This window comes from Eutrigla gurnardus, assembly GCF_963514095.1.
Source record: "Eutrigla gurnardus genome assembly, chromosome: 11".
Taxonomy (NCBI): domain Eukaryota; kingdom Metazoa; phylum Chordata; class Actinopteri; order Perciformes; family Triglidae; genus Eutrigla; species Eutrigla gurnardus.
The window spans coordinates 26,680,999-26,700,786 of NC_139925.1; the positions used below are offsets into that span (position 1 = coordinate 26,680,999).

General features: G+C 40.9%; 1 protein-coding gene across 2 annotated transcripts in view; it reads left to right on the forward strand.

Annotated features, from left to right (window-relative positions):
* gbf1 (golgi brefeldin A resistant guanine nucleotide exchange factor 1) overlaps nt 1-19,788 on the forward strand; it is an 86,751-nt gene that overhangs the window by 35,834 nt on the left and 31,129 nt on the right. For both annotated transcript variants that reach the window (XM_084021592.1, XM_084021593.1), the window contains exons 4-7: nt 8,746-8,877; nt 17,716-17,834; nt 18,261-18,369; nt 19,756-19,788. The exon at nt 19,756-19,788 is cut by the window's right edge and continues 28 nt beyond it. In XM_084021592.1, coding sequence (XP_083877718.1) covers nt 8,746-8,877; nt 17,716-17,834; nt 18,261-18,369; nt 19,756-19,788 — 393 coding nt within the window. The remainder of the gene's footprint in view (nt 1-8,745; nt 8,878-17,715; nt 17,835-18,260; nt 18,370-19,755) is intronic.

Consider the following 19,788-nt stretch of genomic DNA (forward strand, 5'->3'; position numbering starts at 1 on the left):
TTGTGTAATCCAAGGCATAACGACCGGGGGATCAGATAATAATTATTTTCCGTCCATTGAACACCATTCATTTTTTTCGCTCCGAAAGGACCCATGGCGCCGTTACTTCCTGCTTCCGCTTCGGCACTCTATGGGCTTCTTCTCTGTCCGTATGGGACCCTTTTCTGTCAGAACAGGCTTTTTTTTTTCATTCCAATTTTTTATTGAAATTGAAATCGGAGTACATTATACAGCACAACATATATATATATTAGGGCTGTCAAAAGATAGATTTTTTTAATCACGATTAATCGCATTTTGTCCATAGTTAACTCGCGATTAATCGCAAATTAATCGCATTTTTTTGGCACATTTTTTTTCTTCTAAATGTACATTAATGTATTTTTTTCATATTCTTAATACTTTTAACAACATAAGGGTAAATATACTTGATTTATGAAAATGTTTATTTAACACTTCAAATATCCCCTTACCAAAACATGGGATCAAAACATGGTTATAAGAATATATCACAAACAATTAAAGTGAACATGTCACAGGAGATAGTGTAACAGGAGATAAGTACAGTTAGGATATAAGTGCATTGGCTTGCAAGTGATATCTTAGACTGGACGTACTTCTATGGTAGCTCATTTCATACCCACAGTACGCGCAGATGACTTTGGTCTTATCGACTGAACCATCTGGCAGTCTTTTGAAGGTGAATTTGCCGTTCACAAATCGCCCCTGTGGACACGCACCTTCAAGGTGCGTGTCCACAGGGGCGATTTTAAACGCGTGTGGACGCGCCGCTTCCCAGTATTGCACGCTTGGTGGGCTGCCACTAGAGGATGATTGACAGGCGCTCTCCTTCAAACAACAGATTTTTGCGAGCGTTCGCGAGCGTTCCCGAGGCGGCGAGTCGAGCCCGGCGCCTCTGATTAGCATAAAGTAGATTCGACTTATACTTTAGGCAAATGAGGAGCGGCCAACTCGCGCGCCGTCTCTCGACATTCGCCGCGACGCTACCAGAATGCATTGCACGGCTTTTCACATAGACAATGAATGGGACGCGGGGAAACACCGCTGCCTGTGGACACGCACCTTCCCTCTGGATCAAGACTACAGGTGCCACCGACGGCCAAAAATCATACAATGCGCGTTTTTTTTTTTTTAAATACCGAGCGTTAATCGCGCGTTAAAAAAATTAACGGAGTTAAGAGGATGTTGCGTTAACGCGTTATTAACGCGTTAACTTTGACAGCCCTAATATATTATTATATATATATATATATATATATATATATATATATATATATAATAATAATAATAATAACAACAATTCATATATATATATATATATATATATACTTAATTAATAAATAAAAAATATATATTTTTTGAATATTTCTTTGACAACATCTTGCCTATCACCACTCTTACTTCTATTGTATGTAGGCATGGGACGATATGAACATTTGATGTCAGGATTCATCAGGATCATCAAAATATGCTTAACTGTAAAACATACTGGAATCACTTTACATTCTGTTAAAAAAATATTATATAGTTATTGCGTAACAGATGGAACACGTCTTTTTTCAGTTTTTTGGTGAAAAACAATCAAATTATCTTAAATAATATGATTACAAATCATAAGGTCTCTGCATAAAAAGACTTCGCACCCATGATAGCAGCTAGACAGCTTTGTAAAGACACTCAAGACCATATTTACAATGATCCCGATAATAGAATTTCACCACGATCACCGTCTTGTGAGTGACAAACACAATGTAATGTCGAGGTGTAGAGAAAAGGGCAGTCAGCCTCAAAATGCTGCCACCTGCTAACGTGATGTTGCCGTTGTTCACACGAAGTATAAAAAGGGAACTTGTGGACTCGACCGCGGTCCAAACTTTGAGTGTTTGCTGTCGTTTACTAGTGAAGTTCTGCCGTCCACTAACTGTATTCAGGACGGCTCCATTTATTACCATTCACTGAGATGAGAGAAGTAACGTTGTGACGTTATCTTTTGATTGATTTAGTGATTGATTAGGCTGATACGTGCTATTGCTTCTCCACTTCTTCAACAGTCTAAGAAGAGTGTTCTTGAAGAAACAAATGCAAACTATATTCCATGTAGCCCTTTAGGAAATGCTCCCCTGCAGTAGCCATTATAGCCGCCCTCCCAAGCATTTTAGAAAGTTTTAATTTCTCTAGGGTTTTCAAATTGCCTGTTTAGGTTGTGCAGAGGCATTGTTCCAAGCATCTATAAAATACCACTGTGGCCCAATGAAATGACTGTATGGAGCTCCATAGCATTGTTTCATCCTAATTGCCCCCTTCTACAAGTGTCAGTTTCATTCAGGAGAATACAGGGACCAAGGGCAGAGGAGAAGAATGAATGAGAGGAGGGTGGGGGCCGAGGGCTGACATTCATCAGACTGTTCCCGACAGATGCATGAGAATACTGTCGTGCAAGACTTTGTTCAGCAGATGAACAGCAGAATTCTCCCTGGATTTCATTTAGCCTTGCTGGTCTTGTTAAAGTGTTGCCTCTCTCCTCAACATTGCAGCCAAGGACCCTGACTCTTAATTTTAGCAGCTGAAGAGGTCCAGATCAATAACCATCAGTGTTTGGTTTTGGGCCGCTGCGTCGGTCAAAGGAGGGTTCACCCCTCCCTCATCTGCTCCTCCTCCTCCTCCTCCTCTCTGTTGCACCTTTTATACGTCTCATGTTTTTGTCCATTTTCACAACTGAGATTCGTATCAGGTGTGTCCTAAGATGTGAGCTGGACATTTCTTCTGCTGCACAGAGATGCATCCAAACACTAGTTACTAGAATGTTTTTAGTAGTTCTCAAGAATAACAAGTTCAAGTTATAGAAATATGAAAATGCTGCCTGTTGCAGTGGAAGGCTTAGGCTTGCTTTTTATTTCTCAGGAAAAATGTATCACCATGCCTATGATTGAACTGAACTGATTTAGAAGACCTTTTCCTTCATTCCTGTCACTCGCTTTGAGAAATACTCTCCAGGTCTGATAAAGGGATGCTGTTGTAGCTTCTATGCTAACCTCGTTGTTTAGACCCAAGAACAGTGGCCTCTCTGTCACGTCACACACTCCTAGGCCACGCCCCTCGCTGCCAGGAGCTCCTACCAGGATGTTGATTGGTCCGTACACTGGCTGACTGGTCACAAACACATTCAGGATGGATTTTCATGTGATGTGATGACAGATGGCGCGAGACAGCAACAAGTGTAATATCACTGTGGTCCCCTGAGCCACAGGAATCAGGCCCGTGTGCCTTTCCATTCTCCACTCATCCGTCTTATAGCATGTAGCTCTTTGGTCATATATGAATATTGATCAATCTTCATTGTGTTTATTACTTTTTTTGGGGAGATTTATGTTGTTTCTAACATGGCTTTATTGAAATAAATAGTGTCTGTAAAAGTAAAAATCCCGGTAAACAGTCACCAGTGAGTTGTCGTCCAACCTGTGTGTGAATGAGTATTTAATCAGATCCTGATGGGCAGGATGCACCTTGTATTCAGCAGTGTTGGGCAAGTTATTTCAAAAGTGTAATGCATTATTTATTACTTGTTACTGTCATTTCAAAGTAATTGGTAACATTACAATATTACTGTCTTTGAATTGTAAGGCATTACACTACTTTTACATTACTTTTGCATTACTTTTCGCCAAAATAAAAGGAAATATGGATTCTGTGTTCCTTTATTGCATCTCTATTAATTGGCAATAGAAATAGGTTAACTGTTCTGTGTTCTCAATAGATCTTCTTTTGTGTTCAATGCAGCTCATTACATGTGATGTTTTTCGCTTCAAAATAAAAGAAGAAGAACGGAAAATGACTCGTATCCCGTTATTCGTTTTAAAAACGGAAAACGACTCGTTAACTGATATTAGATATTGTGTTCATGAATGGGATTGAAATAACAGTGCCATTTTTCATTCCAGATTTGCCGTTCGTCTTGTTTAATGACCCTGAAGGTGCTGTGTTATGCTGTGAAATTACCTGAAAGCCTACCTGAGACATTTAGGGGGAGCTCTAAAACACTGTTCAGAAACGCTCTGACAGCGTCTGACGCTCACGTTTTGAACTAAACCTACTGTTTTAAACTCGCACCAAAAGCGTTATGAAGCAGACATAAAAGCGGTCCAAAACCGACGGGGAGAATCGGAGCCTCCGCCTCACCGCCGCCCCTCAGCTGTTGATCCTCGGTGTGACTGCGCTGTGACCGACCGGGAGCCGCTCCGCTAACAACAGCGATTCATTAACATAGTGTAGAGTTACACGGACCGGCTTTCACACTTTTCCAAAAGTGGAGCGTATGCCCATCTCGTGATCGCGAATGTAGAGTCCGAGTCTACTGCTGCCGTCATCTTCTCCTCAATCGCTAGCAGTGAGGAAGTAAACATTTGTGCGGATTTTTTTCTCCTCTGTGGATCTCGCGGTGATGGCGAATTTGTATCAATACACACCAATTGATTTTGGGTTTAAAATGCATTGTAACGCGCGTTACTGAGAATTGTACCGAGTAAAATATTACCAATTTTTTTTTTTGTAATGCCTTACATTACCGCGTTACAGCAAAACGTAATGCATTACAGTAATGCATTACTTTTGTAACGCGTTACTCCCAACACTGGTATTCAGCCTCTGCCATCAGTGTATGAATGTGTGAATGTGCTTTAGTAGTCGGAAGACTGGACAGCTGCTATTGAAATGCTGGGCCATTCACCCTTAAGTGCATTATTATCAACTTTACAGTCCTTGCTGTATGTAGATGACATTCATTTGCATCACTATTCATAGATATTGTTTATTATGGTGATATTTCCTTTGAAACATAGATTTTATACTAGGTGAGGATAAAAGTCTTATTACTTCCTTTATTGCATCTCTATTAATTGGCAATAGAAATAGGTTAACTTCCATTGCATTCATATTCCTGAGCCTCTTACCTTTGAAATGAGACCAGATATATGCACATAAAAGTTATGGTTGAGGAACTACTTCTGAAAAGGAAAAAAGGATTGTTTTTCCCCGTGCTCAGCTCCTCTACATTGTGATTCTGTGGACGCAGGCCTGTTTGTACAACTCTTGACTCCACTTAGAAAGCCCTGCAAAGATCTTTGGAGCCTGCACATTAAATATTTGTATGTTTTCAATTGAGATAGTCTGGTTCGGGTGTACATGTTGTTTGTGTTTCATTTCTTGATCTTCCCTGTGCAGTTTTTCTTTTTTCCTTCTCTTGTTGTCTGGACAATAAGGTGCATCTGCAGCTCGGCTTCATCTCCTGCTGTTCTAAGCCTTTTCTGCTCCAGTGCCAATAGATGTGCATGTGTTAAAGATGGCTTCTGTTTGGCGGTGAGCCGGCCTCATCCCAGGGTGATCTCCTGGGGGCAAAGGTTCACCCCTTTGCCTCGCCTCTCTCGTTGCTGGGGTCATTTGGAGAGGTAATCCACACATGGCTGGATACTCTCACTTCAGCTGGAAGCAGAAAGATGGAGCTCCAGCGTGGTAAAGGTAGATGGGATTAGGCTCATGGTGAATCGTAATGGGCTCATTTCACCAACCTTTTTTCTTTCTCACCAATTAAGCTGAATGCGAGTTGGACTTGTATGCACTCTTATATCAGGACTTGTACCCAGCAAACCTAGCCCTTAGATGGCAACATGCACGCTTGGGTGAGCCGCTTTAATCCTGCATTTTTTTTTTATTTTGGTCAATGTCAGCCAGAGGTTAACCTGGTTATAGAATGATTGCCTCACCACGGCTGAAGCCGTCGTTATTTATTGCACTCCCCTCCACAAGCCCCGGAGATTGAGTTGAAGTACAGAGCCTGTATTTAGACTTTATTTAAGAAGATTGGTGGTGGCCACCGACACACCGCTCCAGTCAGCCCCCTGTTCACCGATGGCCAGCTGGATCAATACAACACAATTGAGTTTTCCAATCTGTGGTCTTTGGGAAAGCAGCCACAGCACTTACAGGGTGATCGCCTGTGATGAAGTCTTCATCAGGATCTATTGACAGATTCATTTGAGCACCCTCCTTCCACCCTTAGTACACTGTAAAGTAATGGGACATAAAAACCCTCTTTAAAAAGTTTTCTGGCAGCTGATGGACAGGTCAAACCAACAGAGCCATCTCACTCCCTCAGAAGTTAACGCCGGTTTGATTTTGTTATGTTTTCATTATGGCTTTCATGGGGAAAAATGTTTCTTTTTGTGCAGTTGTTGCTAAATTTACACTCAGTGTCACCCTTCACCCTTTAAACCAAAACTACTCCAAGCTTTCACTTTTAACAATAACTAAAATAAAACGCCAGATGAAAAAATATTCAATAAAGCAGCAAGCAAGAGATTTGCTTTTGAAAGCAAGGCCCAAAAGTGACCTGGCGGCCGATAAAGGGCCTGTGTAAATTTCCAAATTATTTCATATTTGATTTCTAAACAAGCTGCAGGGGTATTGGATATCACACGCTAAAGCACGGCGGTCACATGTGCACTTTTGGAAATTGGTTGGACCCTTTCCGAGGCGCTTTTGATGTCCAAGTTGTTTTTTTCTTGTCTGGAGTGGAGCTGCTCTTAAGAAAGCCATAATCCTCACGGTATTGCTGTGGTAAGCACTCCTCTGGCACAACATTTCACAGCGGCATGCGTGACTCCACTAATTTTCCCCGTTGTTGTTTTACCTGTTTTGTATTTTTGCTTCCCCCTCTTGACCCCCTTTCTCTGTGAATTCTCCAGAGAAAGAGAGACTATTGAAGTGGGTGGATTGGCCAAAGGTGGTTCCCAGTGAAGCTCTTTCTCTGGGAACTGATTACAGAGGAAGATGCAGCTGGCTTTAATAAACTGTAGGCTCCGATGGGTGGGGCTTATTGACATTAATGTTGATGATTATAGTTTGCTTCTGAACGATGACATTTTTCTTTGGTCATTTATCCAAATCATTTTTATTTGAGGTTTTTATTTTCATCTTTTTTATTTCATGAATGGATTTATTTTAAATGTGTAAATATATGAAAGCTACCCGTTTTTTTAAATACTGGAATCTGTCTTAAAAATGTCCATATCCACACGCATGCTAACATGCTTTCAATGACATGTTAATGTGGATGGGATGATGTCGATCCCGATTTAAAAAAAACACACAAAAGAAAATATAAAATATGTTGATTGTGATGAATATCTTCACAAGTGAATAGAAAAGGCTGTCTAGCTCACTGTGTTTATTGTTTTATTGTTTGTTTATTATGGATCCCCATTAGTTGTCGCAGAAGCGGCAGACTAGTCTTCCTGGGGTCCAATTAAAATCTGAACATACAAACAATTAGTCATCACTCAAATACAGTAAAAGTAGTGACAAAATTACAAATACATAGCAACAGTCAAACAAACAAAAAAATGGGCATCTGGGCGCCTCAGAGCGCAAACACCTTCATCAAAACATAATTCATTGAGCGCCAAGCCAAGTCAGAGTCCCGAGTTCATATTTAACATAAATAAAAATAGGATTTAATTTGCCTCTTGAATTCCCTCTTCACAGGTATATGTGATGGATGAAATGGAGCCTGTTTAAAAAAAGGAATTAACAGGAGGAACACACTCACGCAATGTTGCTATTTTTTATTTACATTATTTTTTATGTCCTTTACAATCTTCACTAAAAAAGATGTGCCCCATCTGTGATTCAGAAGAAAAAAAATATATAATAAAATGTGAGATAAAGTGATTCCAGTATGTTTGAGTGCCATTTTTTATGAGGTTTAAGCAGATTTTGATGATTATCACGATAATAGTGTGATGGCCAATGGAGAGAATGCAAGTTTGAGGTACATCAGTTCGGCTTCACTTTCCAGAACTGGAGGTTGCCGCCTGCATTTTAGGGATTTCTGATACTGGTATCAGAACAAGTCGACAGATTGATCAGCTGTAGTACGTAACTCACTCGCTGTATTTCCCCCACTTCATCTCTTTACGATCGGCTCATCTCTCTTTTGAAGATGCTACACAAACTTAATCTTGGAATAAGAAAGTGTGTAAACTATTCTTTTAAATCAACGTCTCTAAGCTCTAGAGGTTTCAGCCCTGTGTGACGTAAAATCCTCACTGATCCGGCCCTCTCAGGGCAGCACTGCTGTTTGCACTGACTCTTATATAGAGTTCAGGGGAAAGTACATTAAAATCCACACGCACAACAGTGTCCACACTCTCTTCTGGCTTTGAACGCTGAAGTCATGACGTCATGTTTTGGGTTAAACTAAGCTTCTGTCACTCAGTGCAATCCCTGATTTAGCTTTTCTTTCATCTGGCTTTCTGAAAAAATGAAGCGTGCTCCTGAGCTTTGCTGCCCAAATTTACAACAAATCAGCAGTTTACTTTGTGAACATAGAAAAAGACTAATGCGTCAGCTTGGGTACTGTATGTGATTGGTTTCGTCCATGTCCATACACAAGACCTTTCTAGTTGTAATATCTGCTGTATGAAACATCCAGCTGATATTACAGAAAAGTCAGCTCTGACTGCAACACCTCTCAGCTCATTGGCTGAGCCCTCCCACGGATGTCAAGGTTGTCTAGGAACTGGTGTTCTTCAAAATCCACTAAAACATAAATAATAAATAAGCAACAGTAACTGATGAAAATGATTGATTTATACTATACATATACACATACATCCATGATCTCAAGTTGTTTTTACAGGACTGACTGTGTGTTTCTTTGTCGTTCCTCAGAGCTGTCAGATGTTGAGCCCAACGTTTTTCTGAGGCCCTTCCTGGAAGTGGTCCGTTCCGAGGACACCACTGGACCAATCACAGGCCTCGCCCTTACCTCTGTCAACAAGTTCCTTTCCTATGGCCTTATAGGTAAGAAGTCTTCTCATCAGCAACAATGTGTCTGATCTTTTTTTCATAAGGTTAAGTTTTACCCTGACAGTATAATATTCGGTCAGTATTACCACATTAAGTAACTCACATCATATGTACCAAATTACTTTAAAAAGTAGTTTCTGTTTTGTTTTGTGTTTCCCTTATCCTGCATCCTAACCAGTGTTTCAGTCTAAGACTTGTGACTTTTTTCATCTTTGGACAGTTTGGTCTGCCTCCTGGCCATTTTCTTAACATATTAAGTGTTTGTATGCTCATATAGACTCCATTTCCAATCTTGATTTATTTTTATTCTTCTCAGCCATTTGCCAGGTAAGCAAGGATTCCGAAAAGCAGCCTATGCAGGCCTTCAACTTATTTTCCTCGTATAGCATGAACAAGTTTCAATCAATTCACTCTGGAAAATGTTTTCTGTTGGGAAGCTCTGTTTATTCAGTGCTGTTGCTCGTCATCAGATCAGTCCAGGAATGCCAGGAATGGTCTGTTCTCATCATCGATGCCGAAGCCGACATGTGCTGGCCTACAGTCCGGACTGCCTGTCCTCATTAGCCTCATCATGGAAATATGGCCCATATCTGCCAGTTGTTTTGTGCCAGTAGAGTGTGAAATATGCAAGCATCACCAGATGTTGAGACGGTCTAAATAGCAGTGGTCGAGTCAATGTAACATTGCTGTCAAAACAGCTGCAGCCATTGATTTACTAAGTGAGAACTTACAGGAGCACTGCATACTGTTAAAAAGGCTTCTGGGGATGTACTCAGCATCTCCGTGTCCTTGAAATGGTTTCAAGTGTTTCTACTATGTTAAACTGAACACTCGTCGACAGGCAGAGACCTATCAACAAACCTTGTCTGCATCTGGAAGCTGCAGAGTAGTTTGGAAAAAGGTTAGATGAACTAAAAGATGAACTTAAAGATTATTATTATAATAATTATGATTCAGTATATTATCACGATAATTATCAAAATATAGTTAAAACTCTTGAAATGGCACTTAAACATACTGGGCTCACTTTTAAAGAATGTTTTTATTGCATCAGAACAATAATGAAAAATAATCAAATGTGGAGGAGAAGGCTTCACCTTTATATCCGTTAGTGTTTTGTTCCCCTAATCGACACATTGAGGTGATGTCGTCGTAAATGAAATGTTTGAAGAGATGAACAGATTAACTTTGAGCACATTTGACACGAATCCTGATCCGTTGAGCTCAATTTACCCGGCTAACCGGGCTAAACCAACTTGCACGCTACAGCTGACAACAACGAGTGCACTGACAAAACTTTCCAGGTGAAACTAGCGCTCCAGAAATTCTTTTGTAAGTGTGTGAATAGTTGATCAAAACAACTGTTTGGGTCACAGGCTGTACCGCCATGTCCCACAATGTCTGGTGTGACTGCGTGTACCGTTCCACCCCTAATGTTTTGTGAAACATTCTGTGGAACAGATGACTGAGGATCTATCTGCCAAGGCTCACACAGATGTACACACAGTATCTGTTCAAAGATCACCTCACAAATCGCCCTCTGAGACCCAGAGCCTCTGTCTGTCACTCCAGACCTGACACCAGCTCCCTTAATCCCCTCCACCCCCATCCCGACGCCATCGTACCGCCATCGGCATATCATCAGTTTTGTTCTAAGGGCTGTGCCGATGCAGCACCGCGGCGACGCCTCTCCCTCTGCAGTTGTTGTATAGATGAAGTAATATGACAGTAGTTGGGCAACTTTATCAACGCTGTTGCATCTCAGTGTGACTTTTGTGCAAAGTCTCCAACAGCCTGTTAACATGCTGGCCTGGCTTTACTTGGCCATGCACCCCTTTTCCCCTGATAGTGTGGGTGGGGCAGAGCTAGAGCATGTGAGTAGATTGAAACCTGATCTGAAGAATGTGTCACAGGCTCCCAGGGGAGACTTAAGTCATCGTTTCTCATGAAAGGAGAGGTGGACTCTACCAAACAAGTCATTTAAAGTCAGCTGTATATCTTCAAAACGTCCCGATGAGTTTTTCAGAAGGAGTCCTCCTGAAATAGTGCTCCTTTTTGAGTGTTATAATGTCCGTGTTTCATCACAAAGGAAAGGAGGAACAGCATGTAACAAGACCATTACTGCATGATTGGTTAAACACTGTATGAACTCTTTATAATCTACTGTACTTTGATCATTCAAATCATTTATACAACAGAAAAATGTTACTGACTTCCCATAAAGCAATGTGTGCAAATCATTTCTCAATATTCCCGTAATAACACTAATTACAAGCTTTTATTTATTAGTACATTACTTGTGTACTAGTACTCAAATTCTAACAAATATAATGTATAAATGAAAGAAAAGAGAATATATCGGTGCCTTCAGGGTAGCTGAGTGGTAAGTGGACAGGAACACTGTACTTGTCTAGTACTGCCACCTCCTGGATAGGAAGAAATACCAAAACACATTCTGTCTTTCTTCCTACAACAGTTTTTGTGTAGTACACCTTCCATGACATCTCTGCTGGATTCAGATTATTTTCGTCACTTTTTGTTCAACTCCTTCAATAAACTGCACATGTTGAATTTTCTCAATTTAATTTGATCTCAAACAAACATCTGCACACTTATGTCTAAAGTAGTTTGTTGTTTATGCCATAATGTAGTAGTTTATTCTTTATATTGTGTATTCTAAAGATGTATCTCTAGTGTCTATGTACATTTCACTTTTTTTGGATAAGTAACACAATAATTGGGATTAATAACGTCCAATTATTTATCTACCGATGTATCTATCTTAACATGAGGTTTGCATCTATTTGTTGTACCTCCCCGCAGTCTGACAGATACTGTTTACTTCGCTGTGATAATTACTGAATGATTCATGTGATTATTTCATTTTTTGTATGCTTTCAGCAAAGGATGGCGTGCGTTGATGTATGGGGTCAGTTTCGGTTGGCACACATTACAGCATCAGCCCTGTGTAAGCCTGCGAGAGCCAAAGAACAGCCTCCAGCAGGCAGTTATGTTTCAATTGAACTTATCCTCCCCGTCAGTGTGTCACTCCCGACCTGTTCCCCCTTGTATCTCCAACATGCAGCATCCTCTTTTTAAATGTTTTGCTTGTCTGGGGCCCAAAACGAAGGGAAAGGAAATCGTCTCCCACTCATTTCACTCAGCCATTTCATTTAGTTTGAGGTAATTCCTCTCAATCTGTGGCCTGAGGTCTACTGGCATGGAGAGAGCAGCAAACTAAGCCTCGGTGCTGACAGATCTCTGCTCTATCCTCCCTTTCCCCACTGCTCATCTCTCCTCCCCTCTTTCTTCTGCCCAGCAGAATCAGCAAAGCCCCTCACTGCTGCTAGCCGCCGCATGGTCCTGAGCCCACAGAGGGCTCAGAGCGAGGCTCAGCTGAGGCTTAAGCTGCAGCCACTGCCAGAAGACATGAGCTTAGACTACAGCTGTAGCCTGCCTCTGATTTTAGGGTTGAGTACATAGTTTTTTCTTGAATAAATATATATTATAGTAAATGAAAGTAGTACATAATTAGCATGAGTAGAAACACAACTCCCCCTCACTCAAACATTATTAGCCAATCAGAAGTAGAATGGAGCAGGTCTTGGAAAAATGTGCTTCAACTGAGTTCTGCATAGAGGTTGTAAATCCGAATCAGTGTGCTGAGTTCACGGATCTCTGGGTCAATCACCAAACTGATCCGGTTGACTTGCTACTGAAGTACAGGTATTTTTATTTAAAACAATGACTTTATGTTTAATGGTATTTATATTTACAGCAGTGACTTTATGTTTACAGGTATATTTATATAAAATAGTGACTTTATGTTTTAAATATGTACATATTACAAATATGTAAATTTACTTTTGAAAACTTTTATCCTATACCGTCGTCAAGGCTAAGAAGCATTTACATTTTAAAGTGTTAATTTTGTTTTTTACATATTTATTTATTTTATTATACAATACACTTGAATGTGTAAAAAATACATACAAAAAGTATTTTTCATTAGAATTAATTGTATTTTATTATTTAGTATTTTATTTTAAAAGGATGATTTATGCTGTTGAAGTTTAATCCGGTCTTTTGAACCATTCTTAGTCCGGCCCCTCACCTGAGACCAATTTGCCATGGGAAACCCTAGCAGGAGCACAAAGCTCCAGACAAACACAGCCCTTAGGGTCATAAGGACACACAAACCTCCACCATGATAAGGTGATGGTTCCTAGAGAGAGAATTATTTGATGTGTTTTTAATGGGAAAACCTGAGCTCCAGGAGAAAACCCTTAAACCGAATGTGGATATTTTGGGGGATTTATAGGGAAAACCTGAGCACCAGGAAAAATACCCTGAAATAGAATGTGGATATTTTGGGGGATTTAAATGGAAAACCTGAGCACCAGGAGAAAACCCTTAAACCGAATTTGAATTTGTAGGGAAAACCTGAGCACCAGGAGAAAAAACCCTTACACTGACTGTGGATATTTCTAGTGTGGAAACCTGAGCACCAGGAGAAAAACCCACATATAATGCAGGGGGAGGAGGGAGCAGGAGTGGATGGGAGGAGTTGTGAGGTAGATGGATGAAGGGTGATTTAGATGGAGGAGTGTGGTGATAGAGATGGAGGAGTGTGGTGATAGAGATGGAGGAGGTGTGGCTAGAAGGAGGGGATAGGTAGATGAGGGGTGGAGAAGGGAGGAAGCTACTGTTGTCCAGCCTGAGCTGAACAACCAGCAGCCTCCTCCACCTTTCCGTCGCCGCTGCGCCTTTTTGTCCAGTGCGTCAGGCAAAAAAAAACCCTCCTCATCTGCTTCTCCGCCCCTTCTTTCTTTTTTTCCTCTCCTTGTCATGCATTTTGTCCATCATCTTCTGAAGCTCTGTCTGAGTGTCCTGGATATTCTTCTTGGAGGAAGGACTCCTCTTCTCCTCCAAGAATTTCATGCAACAGCCTTCAACGGGGAAAATGGTGAAATACAGTAAAAATGTCAAATATCACTACTTTTGTTCATAATGAAAAGCTAACATACCGTAATGCATGGGTTTATACTGCAAAGGCAGTGAGATTAAAAATGTGGTTTGAATGGAAGTCAATAGGGCGTTTTTGGCCACGAAGGTGTCCAGAGGGAGTATCTTGTACTACAGAAAAAATACTAATGCAATGAAATCAATTTTGTTGCTAATCTTTGACATATCCAAGCCTCTAATCCCCACCAAAGCCCCATCCACTTCCTATTTATGATATTTTTTGTGTTTTTTTGCATTAAAAAATGAAAAAATTTAAATAATTATACTGGCATTTAAAGGGTTAAAGTGTTAGTTTTGAGCAATGTGGAAGTTGTTGAAGAGATTTATGAAAAAAAGTAGAAAAAAATATTGTAAGTTTGCAAAAATTCATGCCACAAGCTGTAACACAGCCAAATTTATCACCAAATCAAAAAAACGCCTGAGGAGGGCTTGAGGGTAAAAAAACAACAACAAAAAACAAGTTCATCATGAGGCTTGAACAGCAGAAGTTGAGAGTAATTCTGATTCATGAACTCAACATGGATATTAAAATGGCTGATCATAATTTCACACAAATTAACACCAACTGCTGTGTGTACAGCCGCATGTGTGGCTGAGGGAAAAAAATCTTATATTTAAAAAGAATATCACTTTCGAGTTCATCTGCCAATGATATGAGAGGCACACAAACATGTAGTTCAACAAAGGAAAGCCTTCTTTTCCTTATTGTCCTTGTTCTTGGCTGCATGTCTATTTATGTCTTTCCAGGAAAGTTTCTGATCTGAATAGCAACACTGAGAGCAACTTGAAACATGAGTCACAATTCTTGTATGTGTTCACAAACTTGGCCACTGAAGCTGATTCTGATCACAAAATGAAATTCACCACAAAGGCACATGGTGATGACCCTCAGCCCACCAGCTTCAGTTTCCCTTTTTTCTTGGATTTTCTTGGGGAACCAAAAGCACCCCAGAGATCTAACACTTACAATCAAGACAACCAATCTCATAAATAAATGCTGTTGTGCACACAGACCTGTAGCTACTGGTGAGAGCAAAGCAGCCTGGCTGAAAGGTGATCTTGTGCCATTCAGAAGATGAACAGGTGAACAAACTCATTTTCTTCTCTGACGGTGGAGAAAGCAGCAGCCCCTTTGTTTGGTTTCTAAAGATGCATTGGCCCTCATGCAGAGTGCAGCTCGAGAGCTTTTTGTGCGTTGCTCTCTTAGAAAGCAGCCACTCTGCTGCTCGCTCTCACTCACGCCATGTCTTTGAATTCTTGTTACCAGAGTTTGATAGTACTTTAACTGCTTTAGGTGGCAGCTGGTTCAAACTCCTGTTGACTTTGCCCACGTCCCCTCAGGCACACACACACACACACACACACACACACAAACACTCACATTGAGCATCTCCTTTCCTCAGTGTTATTTTAACAATGCCCCCCCAACCCTTCTTTTGGAGGCCGCTTGTATAGACTGTGTGCCAAGAGAAGGATTAGTGTTTTATATCACTTCTGACAATCTGCTGGATCCCTAGTGGCTCTAGTTTCTGTGTCTGGACATTGGATGATCTCAGCACAGCTTCCATGCTTGTTGTCGCCCTCGCCTCTGGAGGGATGTTGGCATCGCAGTGTCTCAACCACGCATACACACGTCCTCAGCCATTAACCAACTACTGACTGAATGAACTATCCAGGGAGTTCTACGTAGAGCTCTTTATGGAGGAATATAAGGGGGATTATGTAGAGGACTAATAATGATTACATATTTTCAGCTAATTTGTTGTAATTTAATTTCCCCTGGTAATCAGTGTTGCTGCGTATACGATTAGGGCTTTTATTGTGAAAGGTAAGAATGAAAGGAGCTGTCGTTGTGGAGGCAAGAAGCATATTTTACCGAATTAATCTAAAAAATTCAAAGTATTCCATGACCGTCTGTGTTGTGATGCTCTGCTCACATTAAATATATTATTTTCAGTGATTTGTCTGAATCACTCTGCTCTCTCTACTGTCCGTCTATCATTTCCCCTTCAGAGTTAGTGACCATCGGTTATACACTACTTTTCAAGATGAATTATGGGAAACTTTGAGTCCACTATGTAGGGTGTATCTATCCTCACTACACATTCAGACAGAACTACAACATGGAGAAGTCACTGTAGAGTGAGTAGTGAGTGATTTCACACTCAGTTTATGTCAACAGCTGCCAATTACCAAAATGATCTCATGTCTACTAGTAATCACATGCTCACACATAAAAGTTCAGCATCACATAAACCCTGAGCTGCCATCTTCTTCACATATCTAAATCTCCATGTTGACCTGTATTGTTGCCTGCCTTCCTTCCTTCCTTCCTTCCTTCCTTCCTTCCTTCCTCCCTCCCTCCCTCCCTCCCCCATTTGCTTATTAGTTAATGAATTGCTGCTCCTAAGGGGCGATGGGAAAGGAAAACAGGCTGGCTCCAGCCGGAGAGCTGGCCGGCAGCTCAGGTTTCAAAAACACTGGCTCCTGTTGCTCTGACAGCCAATTTGTCCCAGCCTACCCCCAACAAAAGGCCACATCTGGTGATTCTGCTCACTAGATCCCAGGGTTTGCAGCACAATGTGGACGGGCCGTACCAGATTTCTCTAATTTTGTTTATGTCTTGAGCCGTTGGATTTGTGTTCTTGCTAACAATCACAGCCTACATTTAATAATGTTGCCAGGCCCCATCACAACGGATATCTTGATTGACTGATTACCACCGGCAACTCCACCTTTTTATAATAATGTTCAGTTTGGACTGCATTATATTGTTTCTGACATTCAGCTTCCAGTTCCCTCATGTATATAAACCTTTCAATAATGAATTCCAGCACTACATCATAAACACAAAACATATAGTTGGATTTAAACCCCTCAAACCCACAAGTAGCTTTATGATGGTAGAGGTTCTGTATTGGATTTAATCAGTTTGGAGAGGTGTGATTTCACATGTACTGACACTGCCCCAGCTGCAGGGTAATCGTATATATGATTATAAATGTAAAATCACATTCATTTTCAATACACATAATCAAAAATCTCTGTATCTGATTCTGTATTCACACCAAATGCAAAGTGAATTTTTCGCGAGGCACGCAAAGATGTGAATAGATGGACATTAACACCGGATGGCACGAAGGAAACAAACGCTGCAGCGGGAATGAGCCGAATATTCAAACTTTGCGTCATTCACATATCCTTGTGACGCTGTGTCTCTGAAGACTTCAGCATTGAGATTCTCCTCCTGTCGTCCTGAAGGTGTTCAATCACAAACAGAGCGTGTCTGTGGTCCCCCAGAGGTCTACGATAGTAGCTCACATTAGTCCAGAGACCAGACCAAACTATGTGGAGAAACCAGAGACTGTCTGTGGTCCCCCAGAGGTCTACGATAGTAGCTCACATTAGTCCAGAGACCAGACCAGACCATGTGGAGAAACCAGAGACTGTCTGTGGTCCCCCAGAGGTCTACGATAGTAGCTCACATTAGTCCAGACACCAGACCAGACTATGTGAAGAAACCAGAGACTGTCTGTGGTCCAGACAACAAGGTCTCTGCTGTATTTATGTCTAGATGACCTTATTTGGAGTGTTACAATGTTAGCATAGCCTAGCACCCATCAACCAGACTCCATTCAGAAAACAAGCATTTTAAAAGTAGTTAGCTTGTGGTCTTGCAGACAGACCGAACAAAGCATGACTTTGTTGATGGTGTGAACATGGCATGAGGCTCCAGCCTTATTAAAGCTCATCGAGCCTGAATTTGCTGAGTCCTTGTAGAAAATTGTGTTTCTTTTGTGTTCGCAGATGCTAACCATGAAGCAGCAGCAGAAGCCATTGAGAACATGGCGGACGCCGTCACACACGCTAGATTTGTGGGAACAGACCCGGCCAGTGATGAAGTGGTCCTGATGAAAATCCTGCAGGTACAGCATGTTTACTAGTAGTTCCTACAGTGGTCTTGGATGTGTCAGTCCTGTATGGGTTCATCCAGCAGCCTTCCATGACTGAGACCTTTGGGAACATTATAGTTTACTTGTTGTGAATTGGTTCATGGCAATTTAATGTCATTTCTTCAACAATGTACATGTTGTTGGAACAACACAGCACAACAGCTAAACCACAATATCTCAATATCATGTTTATCTTTAAAGTGACACACGTTTCATTCAAAAGTATCTGTTCAAAAGACATTTTTTCACAATGAGAACAACAGCTTTAATGATACAAAATGCACGTTTTCTTTGCTTTTCAAGGCAAATGTCCCAGCATATTATGAGTAATTGTATATTTCCTCATCTTGGTTACTTGTTGGATGAACTTGACTGAATTGATTGTGGATTGTGTTTTAGGTCTTGAGGACTCTGCTGCTGACCCCGGTTGGAGCCCATCTGACCAACGAGTCCGTCTGTGAGATCATGCAGTCCTGTTTCAGGATCTGCTTTGAGATGCGCCTCAGTGGTGAGTCCCAACAAACACCCATCAGCCTCTATGTTACACCATTCCACTTCAGTTACAATCACATCCAGTCATTCTACAGAAGATATCAGCAACTCCTTTGGCTTGAGTGCATACAGCCGCCTGTCTTCTTTCTCTGCCTGTTGAGCCTCCATTGTGAGTCAGCAGTAATGAAATGTACCTGGTCATACACTTTAGACTAGAGGGAGCCTGACTCAGCAGTTGGAAGTTACCGATTTCCCATTACAAGTAAACGCAGCACACTTCCGTGAGTAGCTCCACCTGCAGACCAACCGCTGCTGACTGACGTAGAAAGATAAAACTCATTTAGAGTTTAGTGGGAATGTTGCCACAGACACGGAGATCCAATTCTGGACAAAGCAGCAACAAGCACTTTCATTAGTGGTCACATGATCAACCACCATTGTTTTAACTCACTCTTAGATAGGTAGGAACTTAAAAGACAATTTATTAGATTCAAATGTTACCGACTGCCACTTTAAATTGCCTTGTACTGACAGGAAGAAACAATCTGTGATACAACATCTGTTGTATGAGTTGTTTATTAACCAGCACGCTGGTTTCTCTTGGGTTTGGATGCATTACAATGGTCAAATATTGAATGATTGATGCTACCAATTTCAAATACACACAATACACATTTTTTATTCAGAAATATGTGCAATCGTGTGCATAAGCCTACTCCCAGTTTAAACTCACTGTGCGTTCTAGCTTGTGTATCCGGACCATATCAGATTTTATTGCGGATCCCGATAAAAACACTTGATCATGTTGAATTTGGGGATAATCGTGAATATCGTCACCAGTGATTTGAAGGAGCAGCTCACTGTCATTGTAGAGACGTAAACAATGGAGCCTGATTTTAAACAAAATACGGGGGAAAAAAATACATTTATTTGTATTCATTTATTTATCCTTTATTTATGCAGGAAAACCTTTCTGATTTTTGATCATCTATAGCCCCTTTCAGATGGCGGAGTATTCCGCCCCGCCGTCTGTCTAAACGCTCGCCGAGGTGGAAAGGCGTAACTGAATATTATGCCTCTTAGTTAAGATTATTTGATTATTTTTCATTTAATAGGAGATTTGTGTCTTATCTGTGGGACACAGCACAAATATTTGTTTCTTAACAAAATGAAAAGTGATTCCAGTATGTGTAAGTGCTATTTTAAGAGTTTTAACTATATTTTTGGTGATTATCAGGATGACAGTATGAATCAAATTAATTTGGCAAGATAATGGTAAAATAAAATATTCATATCATCCATGCGTATTTGTGTAGAATAGTTAGTTAGTTACAATATCAGTGTGTCTGTCTGACTGTCTGGTCCCTGCTGGTTCTAACGTCTGCTTCTCTTCTGTTTGCAGAGCTCCTCAGGAAATCAGCTGAACATACACTGG